The sequence below is a fragment of the Epinephelus moara genome, chromosome 23, assembly GCF_006386435.1.
Source record: "Epinephelus moara isolate mb chromosome 23, YSFRI_EMoa_1.0, whole genome shotgun sequence".
Taxonomy (NCBI): Eukaryota; Metazoa; Chordata; class Actinopteri; order Perciformes; family Serranidae; genus Epinephelus; species Epinephelus moara.
The window spans coordinates 9,278,673-9,292,023 of NC_065528.1; the positions used below are offsets into that span (position 1 = coordinate 9,278,673).

A 13,351-nucleotide genomic window follows, 5' to 3' on the forward strand; every position below is an offset into this window, starting at 1 on the left:
CATTAGCTTAACAGCTTAGTAACTTTAACAATCTTGTTAACAAAAAGTATAAATTTTAAAAAGCATTCGGGCTTTTGTAAATTATTTTTTGTAAATTAAATTATTACTCTTGTTAAAATGGCATTACATGTGGTGAAGAGCACATTATGACTTGTTCAGCACTCGAAATTCAAAGTTCAGGATTTGGGACTTGTCAGACTTGACTTGGTACTGGACTTGGGACTTGTGTGCAAAGACTTGAGACCTACTTGTAACTTGCAAAACAATGACTTGGTCTCGGGGCGGACTTGTAACTTGCAAAACAATGACTTGGTCTCGGGGCGGCACGGTGGTGTGGTGGTTAGCACCGTCACCTCACAGCAAGAGGGTTGCCGGTTCGATCCCAGGTGTGGGAGCCCTTCTGTGCAGAGTTTGCATGTTCTCCCCGTGCCAGCGTGGGTTCTCTCCGGGCACTCCGGCTTCCTCCCACAGTCCAAAGACATGCAGATTGGGGACTAGGTTAATTGATAACTCTAAATTGTCCGTAGGTGTGAATGTGAGCGTGAATGGTTGTTTGTCTCTATGTGTCAGCCCTGCGATAGACTGGCGACCTGTCCAGGGTGTACCCTGCCTCTCGCCCGATGTCAGCTGGGATAGGCTCCAACCCCCCCGCGACCCTCAAGAGGATGAAGCGGTTAGAAGATGAATGAATGAATGACTTGGTCTCACCTCTGTTGTAAGGAAAAGTGAAACTTTTACCATTTTCCAGACTTTGATTTTGATTTGATTTGAGATTTTGTCTACAGTCAGCAATTTTTGACGGTAGTCTTTTGTCGACGTCAGCAATTTTATTTGTTTCTGAATGACAAACAACATAATGACATTTCTTTATAAGAGGTGAGGGAGCTCCACTCCACTCATGCTGTGACACCGAATTTACCCATCCTCCACCTCATAGGCTACTAACCACACCTCACGTGTAACCAGGTGTGCGGTGACGTCACTAAGTGATCACCTCTAGAGGGGGCTTCACTCTCAGCCTTATTACTGAGGACGAGAATAGAGACAGCTGCTAACAGGTAATCCAATTTGTCATCTGGGTGTCATTCTCCGTCACACACACACACCTCTCTCCCCTATTTTTTGACTGCTACACGTGCACACGTTTTTATTTACCTGAGGGGGAAAACTTTAACCTTTGTTAAAAGAATTCCATTGCAAGTTCCTACAAGCACCGCCTTAATTTATCATAGATCTAATGTGCGATTGGACCAGAGATGTTGATTGGCAGCTCTGCGGCGTTTTCCTACAGGACAGAGAAGCTGAAGGACCCGCCCAGGCTTCTCGGTGACGTCACGAAAGGACAAATCGGTTTACCGCGAGGTCATTCGGCCTCTCCGAGCAGCCGGTTGCAGCTAAGCGGAGTCGCCATCTTAAGACACTGAGAGAGTGAGTGCACTTATTCATTTAAAACACTACATATGAAATATAACACAACCACGTCTTAATGGAGGAAATGGTTAACTTAATCGTGGCTTCTGTTAGCGGTTTTGTTCATGCGACTTTTACCTCTTCTGTTAAGAGGAGACCTTGCTCCTTGTGGAGCGGTCAAGTTAGCTTAGCACGTAATGTAGCATAGCATTTTAGCATCCGCTATGCTAGAAAAGGACAAGGGGAATACAGTTACATGAATGTGTGGGCGCACAGTGTTCCAGCTGGGTGTTACAACAACGGCCCGGGAGTTTACATAGCCGTTGTGTGCTTATTAGTGTAGCTTAGCGTTAGCTGTGTTTTCATTCAATAAGCTAGCTAAGTATTTCCTGTCGGCCGTCATTCAGACGTTAAGCTAACAGGCACGTGACATGGCATCCCTTGGTTCAGGTGTCAGTGTGTGTGTGAGAGTCACATCGGCAGCTTAGCTCAAGCTAACACTCAGCTAACTTGTTGCTCATTGCAGCGCAGCTCCGCCAGCAGGCAGGACACCACCATGTACCCGACCGCTTTGACGCATCTGGCCCGGGCCAACCCGTTTAGCGCTCCACTGTTCACCCTCCAGAAAGTGGAAGAGCCCCAACAGAGCCTTCATGGACAGAGCACCCGCAGACTGGCAGCAGCCGCCACCGCAGAAGGTAACCCTGGCGCAGAGTCCGTAGGCTGGCTAAAGGGCTAGCGTTAGCTGCATTAGCTTAGCCGACCAGATTCGCCGGGTTGCGGCCAATTTCATTGCGTAATTCAGTGAAAATACGTGTATTGTCATGTAAAATAGCCAGTGTACGAGTTGTGTGTTATCCTTAAATCTTTAAATGGCTACAAATGATTAAGGATATGATTGCTGAGGCAGTTAGCCGCTAGGCCTTTGCTGCATACAAGCTGCCTGTGGAGGACAAGGAAGGACAAAGTGGTATCTTGCCTTTGCACTGCAGCAAACTGTACTTGACATGTCGCAGTTTCTTGCTAACGGTGGATGCAAGATGAGTGAAACTGTTTATTACTGCTAGGAAATAATATGCAGAACTACAGACTAGTAGAGAAATAGCAGTGACCCCTGACTGTTGGCTGCTCAGGGGTTGACCAGAACATAATGTCCCATCTTGAAATATTTATCACAGGTTGTTAAAGCGCTATCTCAACACTATTTGATTTCATTATTCAACAGTTATGCTGCTATGTGTCAAGTGTCAAAAGCCAACAAGGAGCCCCACAAATGTTCTGTTAAGTTTTCAATGCTCCACAGGCTTCAGCCACAAGTCTGCAACTTCTTGACCTCCTGGTATTAAGGCAGTCTATGCCCAACCATTTCTTAAAGAGATATTATGTTGCTCTGCCCCAGAATACAGGGGGCTGTGCTTTCAGTCAAGCATTTATCACATGAAAACACCAGGTTGTGGAACAAAGTCAGAGTACTTATTTCATAGTGTTTGTTCAATGCATTTATAAGTTTGGCTTTATCGTAACAACACAGCTATCTCACGAGAGAGTGAAACATCTTAATTGTGTTTGCATCTTGGGAGTGGATGAAATTTGTCAAGACTGGAGAGCATATTAAAGAGCTTACATGGCTTTGTTTTCAGACTAAACAGTGGCTGTTAAGCAGGTTTAAACCTGTCACACAAGGGCAAGTCAAATAAGTTACCTCTCTAGTACAGCTTGTAGCTTGTCAGACATCTAGCTGGTTTGAAACAGATAACATGTTTCTAACTCTAGCCAGTTAGACATCTCAAAACTCAAAGAAAGTGTCATCCTTTCTAAACTTAAAGATGCCCTGCTCTTAAAGTTTCACCTGTGTTTCTTCAAAAGGAGACAGTTGTGAGTTCGGCTCTCAGAAGTATTTCGTCCTGTGTGGCTTTGGTGGGATTCTGAGCTGTGGCACCACACACACAGCTGTCGTTCCCCTCGATCTGGTCAAATGCAGAATGCAGGTCTGTCTTCTGTGGCTCGGCGCCTTGTTTCTTTAAACGTCGTGACCCATCCACCCATGAATGGTTTTTCTTTTTCGTGTGTTCCTTTGAAAACGCACCAATTTGCATGGGAGAAATACCATCACCCCAGCTGTAGGTTGTTTCTTTTGTCATTGTGTATTGATTCCCATAAATCTAATGTGTGGGAGTGATCCTAACATGGTTGCATGATTTTGCACCATTGTTCCTATGTGTTCAATGATTTCCACCCACCTCGCCGCCCCCACTCACTCCACAGTAGAGGACTTTTGTAGGTGAAGGTCAGGAGTGTCAGACCTGAGGGAGAATATGTACTGTATGTTGACGGTGCTACTTGACAGCATCAAGGTGTCTTTCTGGATTGTCTGAATGTATAAATGACCTATGAGATATGACGCAAATTAATGCAGATGTTATCAGACAGTCATTGATTATTCATTAACACACTGACTGATTAACCTTGTACTGTCAGGGATGATTGTCTGGTAAAAAGTAAAAGTACATTTGCTTCAATACAGTTATTCAGTGATGATGATAAAGTAATAAATTTGTGTGGAAAAAATTAAAATATGCATTCATTGCTGGTAATCTTTTATCTCAACCTTAGGTTTATTTCTTGATAAATTGTTAAATCACAAAGTTGTAGGAACATAGTGGTGATTTGCATTTTTAGCCCATTTACTACCAATCCCTTGAACTTGTGCTGATTTCTTCCTTTTAGGCAGCCATTGTTGCCTTAACAATGTGAAAAAAACACATTACACAGTAAACTAAGTTGCATAGTTTACTGAGGTGAAATGAAATATGTGGCTGCATGTAAAGTAGGAAACAAGTCTAGGAACTTGTGGCCTGCTTCTCTAGTAAATGACCAAACTTGCAAAACACCACTAAGTCCATGAAATTTTCATACTGAAATCACTTTGCAAAATTATTTTATCAACCGTTGGTGTGTGATCCTAATAAATGGTGGCATGTTAGTGGCAGAGTCATCTGTAATGGGAGAGTCCTGGCACTGAATTCAAACAGTCCAGTTAGGACATGAGAAAACTGGCCTCAAAAAAAGTTTGGCAGTTTTCTTTCAGTGGTGACAGCTCTCCCATTTGTGACTCTGTTTTGGTGTTGATTTTTTGTCCTGTGTTGCATGTGACCCTGCATGTTGCATGTATGTTGTGTGTCCCCTCCCTTCTACCACAGATTTCAGCTGTGAGTTTGGCTCCCAAAAGTACTATGCCCTGTGTGGCTTTGGGGGTATCCTGAGCTGCGGCCTCACACACACAGCAGTGGTGCCCCTCGACCTTGTCAAGTGCCGCTTGCAGGTTTGTATGGAAGCTGAACCACACAGTAGCAGCGTGTAGCCAGCAGCTCTTCCAACCTCTCAGCCCCATGGCGTCATGTAAGATCATCACTATAATGGTAGTTGCGCACAACATTGAAATGACTTAAATAATTAACAGTGAACTTGCTATTTGTTGTGCAAGAGAAACCCTATTCAGTATTTTGGTGTTGCTAGCCTCATGGCACTGTTAATTCATACTTAAAATTTTACTTAAGAAGTTTTTCTAAATTTCAATTTTAAATCACAAAGTAGCCTAGTTGTTTAGAAGATAGTTCCTATTTAACAATTAAATGGTTTGAATTGGAAACTTATGGACTTTTGTCCCAGTGAGTTAAAAACAAGTAGTACAGAATCACTGGAAGAAAATGTTACACAAAAAAAATTCACTCTTACACCACACTTTTGTAGGCGTGGCACTCAGTTTGATGATGGAATTTCGAGTCACCATGACTTTAATAAATCTGTTCAGCTAATATAGTTTCAAATGTCTAAATTGCTGTTTAGAAAGAAGTACTTACAGGGCAAATATATTTAACAGTTAGGGAAACTGCATCCTTGGCAACACAAACAAGAAAATCACTATATTTTCAAGTATTGGCACATGTTCATGACTAGCCATCCTATAAGCCTACACGTATCTGCCCCAGACACCAGATCCAAGAGTTGCAAATAATTCAATGACATTCTTCATCAGCTTTAATTCTCCTCCTCAGGTAAACCCTGATAAATACAAGAGCATTGGCAACGGCTTTGCAGTGACAGTTAGGGAAGATGGTGTCAGAGGCCTGGCAAAGGGCTGGGCTCCCACCTTCATCGGCTACTCCATGCAGGGACTGTGCAAGTTTGGCTTCTACGAAGTGTTCAAGGTCCTCTACAGTGACTTGCTGGGAGAGGTGAGTCCTGATACCATCATCATTTCCAATAAATATTATATTGTCTATTTAAAATGTACAACAGTGCAAAAACAGCAAGATAGCTACTCGCCCATCTTTTATGTGGTTTCTGTCTCCAGTCTTATCTTGAGCACAGCTGATAGGTACATGGTTTCTCTACATCATGTAACGGAAGCACATATTTAATGGATTCAATGTGGAGAGAGCGCTCCCACTTTACATGATGTGACGTGATCCTTGATACTCAATGTAGGACAAGTTGTCATTATGTTCCACTCAGGAGCTGCTGCAGAGTCAAGTGCGACACCTAGCAGTAAAATTCTGCAGTCCGGTGTTGGGTGTAATATCAAACCAGTTTGAACTGCAAGCCAAGCTGCCACTAACATTAACACAGCTTGCTTAGGATTTAGACATCCGATGTTTAAAATCCTTTGAGTGAAAAGAAGGGTAAAAACTGCGACATGACTTGAAACTGTTAGAATCAAGAGCCTTTACAGTTGTTTAGATTTGCCATTAAGCAGCTCAACTGTTGGATCACATTCGGTTTCCACCAGACTGCAGTTACAGAGATGGGTACATTTTAGGGATGGGCAACACAAGCCAAAACACTATTCAAAAATCGTGGCAACTATTCGACAATTTTTCGAATAATCGAACTAGCTGGTAGCCCATCTCACACCGCTGTAGCAATCCTAGACTGCCCTTGTGCGGTTAGGAGCTGAATTGCATGTCAAATAAAGAGGGGGAAATAAGACGGCGAATAGTAATAGTCGCATTAAAAAATCGATTTTTCAAAAATAAAACGACTATTCGAAATTCGAAAATCGTGACCCATCCCTAGTACATTTGTTTTTTAATTGGTGCTAACACTTACCAATCGGTACTCTCACTGATATATCTCTAAGCAATTTACCGTTTCTACTTGTGTTCCTTTTGGTGATTTTAAGTAAAGAAACATATTTATACTTTTGGCTCAAAAAAACCTGACATTTTCATTACTTCTTTACTGCCATAAACTTAACTAAAATAAGATACAGCTCCTTATATTGATTAGAAATATAAGGGCTCTAGACTGCAACTGTTTAGAGACAGTGGAACATTTAAGAGCTGAAGGTTGCTTCATTCTCTCTACAAGAAGACCACCAGGCTTCCACATCCATTTGGAGTTACTAATATTACATTTTGTTCCAAAGTGAACTTTATAACTAAGACACTATCTGATAAAGTGTTGCTCTGAGTTCACGTTGACTTGTAACTATTCTGGGCACGAGTCACAAGCTGACCTACTAAGGCCAGTGTCTGAAAAAGTCATCAGTAAATCATAGGGGTTGTTAGTATGGCCATAACCTGCATGGAACCAGAAGGCTGTATGTAGGTTATGGTCATAACACTGTCTGGAGGCTGTATTATGCCAGAAGTATTGCTTTTTTTTTCTTTCTTTTTTTTAATGTTTTTACCTGCTGCTGGGTGACAAAGGGGAGAACCTGAGTGATATGTCTGTCACCTAACCTGTCTGACCATTTGTTGTGTGGTTTCACCCCACAGGAGAACACCTACCTGTGGAGGACATCGCTGTACCTGGCTGCCTCAGCCAGCGCAGAGTTCTTCGCAGACATTGCCCTGGCTCCCATGGAGGCTGTCAAAGTTCGTATTCAGACACAGCCAGGCTACGCCAACACCCTCAGACAGTGTGTCCCCAAAATGTTTGCAGAGGAGGGACTCTGGGCGTAAGTCTAATACCTTCTTACAATTCCTCAACATTCTGTTTTGCTATCAGTCACTGTGGGTAAGTTATTTTGAGTGGCTGCCAGGTTATTCAGATACAGGAATGGTTGAATTAGTAGTTGAAAAATAGATGAATAGAAAATGGATTTCTGATGACAACACGCTCCTTAGATCCACCTCTGGAGGGCGCTGTGCTCTGAGCACAGCCCCTCGGCAGCTTGCTGGCTGTACAGTTGGAGGTGCTTGAGTCATTGGCGTGTGAGAACAGTCTACCTGTCCCCCAGCCCACCGCAACACTGGCAACCCTGTCATCTACAGACAGGGAGCTCCCACTGCTGCAAGCCTGGGGGACGGACACAGTTCACATAGTTTATAAAACAAAAGCATTGAAGAATATGGGTGGTTGGGTGGTATTTTTCAGGTTATCAAAGTTTGGTTTTAATTTATCTCCTAATAAAATGTAACTTACACAAACATAATGTATTCTTTTGAAATTAAATGTGGGTCCATTCAGAATGGACTGCAAGTGGCTTTCAAATGTGTGAAGTTTAAAAAAAAGCACACTTTATTTTTAAGAACAGTACATTTCTGGCACAAAGTTTTTACTTTGAAGTGCCGTTTCCTGCTGTAAAGTGAGTGACAAAGGGACAGCGACTTGACAGACAGCGAACTTGATCAACAATATTGCCAAAAACAAGTACAACACTGAATGTATTAAACTGTGTGGACCTTGAACTAATGACGAAGGAGAAATCTGGACCCCGTGGGGGGACCAGTTGAGAACCACTGCCCTAAAGGAAGGCAGTTTTGGAAAAAAGTTGGGAAGACTGGTCCATAGAGGTGGCTACAAGGAAGACAAAACCCCCTTCCTCATATAAAGACTCCGAGTGAACCTATGGTTTCCCTATTTTTTTTTTACATACATCTCTGACATCTGTACGAGAATGGTGATGCATGAATATGTAGATATGTGACACTTGATGCTCCTTGTGAGCTCACATCTCCTCCTTCCTTTCACTCCAGTTTCTATAAGGGTGTGGTTCCCCTGTGGATGAGGCAGATCCCCTACACCATGATGAAGTTTGCCTGCTTTGAGCGCACTGTGGAGATGCTCTATAAGTATGTTGTTCCCAAGCCCCGCAGTGAGTGCAGCAAACCTGAGCAGCTGGTGGTCACCTTTGTGGCCGGTTACATTGGTGAGTAACAGATCATCTGACAAGGTCACTACAAATCATGATGCTCATTAAAGCTAGAGAAGTAATCAGTTAATAATGCTGTAACGATGAGGATGTGATGAAATCATCACAAATTTGACATTTTCTAGCAATATTCAAATATTTCTTGAGTAAGCACATAAGCAATGTTATAAGTTTCAATAGTGTATCATTAAACCTGTGTTAAATATGACTGTATAGACAGGGTAGTTGCACAGCTGCAGACTCCAGTTCTCTGATGTGTTTTTTGTTTGCTCTGTGTGCAGCTGGTGTGTTCTGTGCCATCGTGTCTCACCCTGCTGACTCCGTGGTGTCTGTGCTGAACAAGGAGAGTGGCAGCACTGCTGTCCAGGTCCTCAAGAGGCTGGGACCCAAAGGTCTGTAACAACACCAGTTTACTGTAACTTAAGCAGCAGCATAGTGCAGCATAAGGCTTTGATCAACACGCTCCTTAGATCCACCTCTGGAGGGCGCTGTGCTCTGAGCACAGCCCCTCAGCAGCTTGCTGGCTGTACAGTTGGAGGTGCTTGAGTCATTGGCGTGTGAGAACAGTCTACCTGTCCCCCAGCCCACCGCAACACTGGCAACCCTGTCATCTACAGACAGGGAGCTCCCACTGCTGCAAGCCTGGGGGACGGACATGCTGCTGGTCTAAGAGGCCGTTTACACGTACACAGTGATTTTGATAAACGGAGACATCTTCCTTCGTTTGTGCCCTTTGTTTACACGCAAACGGAGATTTCTCCTCTGAAAACAAGTCTTTCTAAAAACTCCGGCCAGAGTGGAGATTTTGGAAAACTCCGGTTGCGCGTTTGCATGTAAACTGAGATAAACAGAGTTAAAGGCAGCCGACGTCACAGTATGCGCCGGAACTTGCGCCTGTGTCAAAAGTGCGACCTATGTTGCTATGGTGACAATCGATACATGGAAGGCTTGAGCTTCTCGTTACACTGCCACCTACAGGTTTGGCATGCACTTGTGTGTGTGTGTATATATACACGGGTAAGTGTAAACGAAGATCTTTTTGAAAACGGAGACGGTCAAATGTCCGTTTATGAAAATAGCCGGCAACGTGTAAACGGCCTCTAAGAGCAGCTGACAAACTAATGCTGTGTTGATGTCACTGTAATGGAAACACTGTAGCATGTTGTAACTAACGAGCAGCCACAATACAACATAAAAACTGAACTAAGGATGAATGTAATGAAATAATAGATATTGTTGTCATTGATTATTTGAGTCCATGATGAGAGAACTTGTGTTAGTTTATATTAGAAGGTGGGGCTGTGTAGTGATGAAGAGGGTGTCACAGGAGTGGATTCTCATTAGGAGTGAGGGAAAAACTGATATAGCAGAGTATTGGGATATTTTGCATGTCAGTATTATGTTGCTACACAGATGTGAGGTATTGATGGTTTTTATTAAAAAAAAGTTTGTTGAATACAAATTTAACTTCGGAAGCCTACTAGAATAATCAAATCAATTGCATTTTCAGTCCTTTAGATACATTTTCCCGCAGTAAATATGACTGAAGTGAGATGAAAGCATTGAGAAGTTATCAGATAAAACAGATGTTGCCCAAGTTTTCCTTTTTAAGGACATAATTTAGTTGATAAAATTGTAATAAATTGCAGTGTATCAAAATGTATGTTATCACAATACGCAGCATATAGCAAAATGTTTAAAATCGCAATAATATTGCATCTTGAGTATCATAAAAGTTGTGATTTCCCACCCTAATTTTCACTCCTGTCCCATCCCACTCCCAAGAAAAATTCCTGCCCCGTCTCTAATCCCGGGAGAATATCCCCCATCCCAGCTAGTTTCCATGTTGTGATTTTTGATAACAAAAAAAATAGTGTTTATTCATATTGGAACTGCATGTGCATAAATACAGGTCTAGCATATTCCATAAACTATACAGTGTAGTTTAATGCTGAAGTAACTATTAACCTAACGGCCTAAACAGCTTTATAGTACATATTTGTCACAATATTCTTAAAGTAGTTTTTTGTATTGTAATTTTTTAATTTAATTACTTATTGTATGTTTATTGCATACAATTAACATACAGTGAAAACATTAAACATGCAGAGATTACTTGTAGGTGAAACCCTGCTTGGTAATTAACCTTATTCTGATTCTAACGGCTACAACCATGTAGGAAATAAATAGCACTGAGTTTATTCACTTGATACTGACACATTATGGGAATTATCACATTATTACAACCTAAGCATCTCACTCATGATATTATCTGATTAAAACAACATGGGATCACACTTGCTATGCTCTGTGGAAACCAACTAATAGTTGCTAGCTTCACATTGCTAGCTCAGTATTATTATGATTCCCATCTTGCCTGCTCCCATTGACTTGTTTTCCTGTCCTGCCATGTGATCAATGGTGAAATTGAATCCCATCCCATGGAAATCCTTTGACCCACAGGATTCCTGAAAGTGTCAGCCTCTGGCTTGATGTATAGATTTGTAAATTGTCAGATTATACTGTACTGTGGCAGCACTGCCTTCATGCCATGTGCACAGGACCACTGTGTGATGCTGGATTCACAATGTTTTTGTCATTGATATGAAGTATGTTGGTTTGTCCTTTGTTAAATTCAATATATTAACCAAGATAGACGTGTTTTTAGTTTTTCTGTAAATTGATCCATATTCTCACCCCTGTTGTCAGGTTGTGAGGTGGACAACATTCTAAAACTTTAGGGGGTTCTTTTTGTTTTTTTCCTCCAACTCTGAAAACTGTTAAGTCGACTAATTGATGACACACAGTCAGGTGTCCTCCATTAATAAGTTGAATGACATGCAGAGTCTTTAATTTCAAAGAAGTTTTATTAACCTCAACATTATCCTTAAGTGGTGAAGTGCTCCCAGTGCTGTGCAGCTTGTAGTCTGAACTTCTGAGTTTACAGTGAGCTCAGCAGTGAGTCTGAACCTGATGTGTTTGTGTCCTGCGCAGGTGTGTGGAAGGGTCTGGTTGCCCGTATCATCATGATCGGTACTCTGACCGCCCTGCAGTGGTTCATCTACGACTCCGTCAAGGTCTACTTCCGCCTGCCCCGCCCCCCTCCCCCCGAGATGCCAGAGTCCCTGAAGAAGAAGCTCGGCCTCACAGAGTAACCTCCCCCTCCCTCCATCCCCCCACTGAGCCGAAGCCTCCAGCCGACACATCTGAACCCCAACTTCTACAGCGCACACAGCAGTTTTCTATATTTATGTCCTCAGCTCCTGCTGCTCTGCAGAGTGCAGGACTGCTGCTACTCATGTATATTTAAAACAGAAAAAACAAGCAAGGAAAGAAGATGGATGTGATGCTCTGGGCTTTCCATGAGTCAGACAGAAAATATTCCTCTGTAGAAATGCCCTTCTGGTTTTATTGATTCCTGTCATTAGAATAAGGTTGACATTCTAATAAAAGACTTAAATTCCCTGGAAAACATTTGCATTTTGCTTTTCTTTAACATATCTGGTTTATACATTTAATTGCATTTGATCAATTTAATAGATTACACGCCTTGGATGAATCCTGGTCATGCATCTTTGTTCTGTACTTAACAACAGTCCACTTTTACACTGAACATGGCAGTATTCTGAATGTGGATATTCCAAATGTACCTTTTTCCAGTGAAGACGAGGGACATGGTGATATTCAGGGTTTGATAGAATTCTTTGGGCATGTATACAACATATTCGAAATATGTTTCTCAATTGGGTTTTTTACCGCAGTTTGTGACACAAGCCCTCTTTTCTGTTTACGGTCAGCTCTGTGTGTCACACAAACCATCTAGCCGACAGTTTGCAGTGCAAGGGTGGAGACACGTCCAAAGAAAAGCCGACATTACTGAGCAGAAAAAGAAACAAGCACTTTAGGGTCTGCACTATCTGTCACAATTACTTTAAGAAGGTGGTTGAAGGAATGAAAGAGGAAAGCTGTTTGCACGGTCCAGCAAGTCCACCACCCAACTCAAAATGGCACAAGCTAAAGCTGTTCCATTTCTCCATATTATGAGATAAATGACATGTTTGGAGCAGGTTAATCTGTGTATGCACAGCTGCATATAAACAGAAATATTAGTGGAATATAATATTTCATTAGCCATTTAAACAGCTTTCTAAGAAAATTGTCTTTTTTGGAATAAGAACAAAAACAATATTTGTGAATGTAAACACAGTCATTGACTTCTGTATCGTTGGCAGCCAGAGCTGTTTCTGTACCTTACAGGGAAAATCAGTGTGACTTGATGGAGCTGTACGATACATCAGAATGAACAATCAGTCAATCCTGTCGCTTTTACAGTCAGCATTACTCTCTAAAACACACTGTGTGCATCCTTAACAAACATGTTGAGTGCATTTTCTTTCTTATAAAACATTTGCAAAGCTGAAATAAGTATCAGTATTGAAACTCCATTATTATGTTGGTAGCCTGCAGTCTTCTTTCTCCCTATCTGTGCTGGCACATTGTAGCTTATCTTGGCATGATACTGCCACTAGTTGATCAGTGGAACATTCTGAAACTGTTGGCAGAAGTGTGTACACACAAAAGGGGCATCTACTCATAAAAATACACAGCTGTACGTGTGCTGTGAGGTGATGCAGCACAGATTCTTCACATCAGGCTGTAATTAACAGCATTACTAAGGGACTGTTCTTTACTTATCAGAGGAGAGAGGTGGGTAAGGTATGACTTAGTTTTTTGTTGTTTTTTTACCCTCCCCAAAGCTACAGATGTTTTTCTGTGAGCCTC

General features: G+C 42.0%; 1 protein-coding gene and 2 non-coding genes across 5 annotated transcripts; all 3 read left to right on the top strand.

The window, feature by feature from the left end:
* The first annotated feature begins 1,291 nt into the window (after window positions 1-1,291).
* Window positions 1,292-12,041, top strand: slc25a3a (solute carrier family 25 member 3a). 3 transcript variants are annotated; one of them, XM_050036036.1, is made up of 8 exons: window positions 1,292-1,428; window positions 1,937-2,108; window positions 3,277-3,398; window positions 5,466-5,645; window positions 7,191-7,372; window positions 8,394-8,566; window positions 8,851-8,961; window positions 11,564-12,041. In XM_050036036.1, the coding sequence occupies exons 2-8, from the start codon at window positions 1,967-1,969 to the stop codon at window positions 11,722-11,724; spliced, it is 1,071 nt and encodes a 356-aa protein (XP_049891993.1). In that variant the 5' UTR covers window positions 1,292-1,428; window positions 1,937-1,966; the 3' UTR covers window positions 11,725-12,041. The 3 variants fall into 3 exon arrangements, with proteins under 3 accessions (XP_049891993.1, XP_049891992.1, XP_049891994.1); XM_050036035.1 differs by lacking the exon at window positions 3,277-3,398 and adding an exon at window positions 4,611-4,732; XM_050036037.1 differs by lacking the exon at window positions 3,277-3,398 and adding an exon at window positions 4,611-4,732 and having other exon boundaries at window positions 1,942-2,108.
* LOC126385283 (small nucleolar RNA SNORA53) lies at window positions 7,528-7,729 on the top strand. Its single transcript, XR_007569417.1, has one exon. It is a non-coding gene; the product is annotated as a small nucleolar RNA SNORA53 (small nucleolar RNA).
* Window positions 9,026-9,227, top strand: LOC126385282 (small nucleolar RNA SNORA53). The gene has a single exon (XR_007569416.1). It is a non-coding gene; the product is annotated as a small nucleolar RNA SNORA53 (small nucleolar RNA).
* Window positions 12,042-13,351: the final 1,310 nt, after the last annotated feature.

Excerpts from the sequence above, each read along its gene's own strand:
- slc25a3a (XM_050036036.1), top strand. The coding sequence starts at position 1,967 with ATGTACCCGACCGCTTTGACGCATCTGGCCCGGGCCAACCCGTTTAGC. Across the intron at positions 3,399-5,465 it reads TGGTCAAATGCAGAATGCAG|GTAAACCCTGATAAATACAA; the intron begins GTCTGTCTTCTG and ends TCTCCTCCTCAG. Across the intron at positions 5,646-7,190 it reads ACAGTGACTTGCTGGGAGAG|GAGAACACCTACCTGTGGAG; the intron begins GTGAGTCCTGAT and ends TTCACCCCACAG.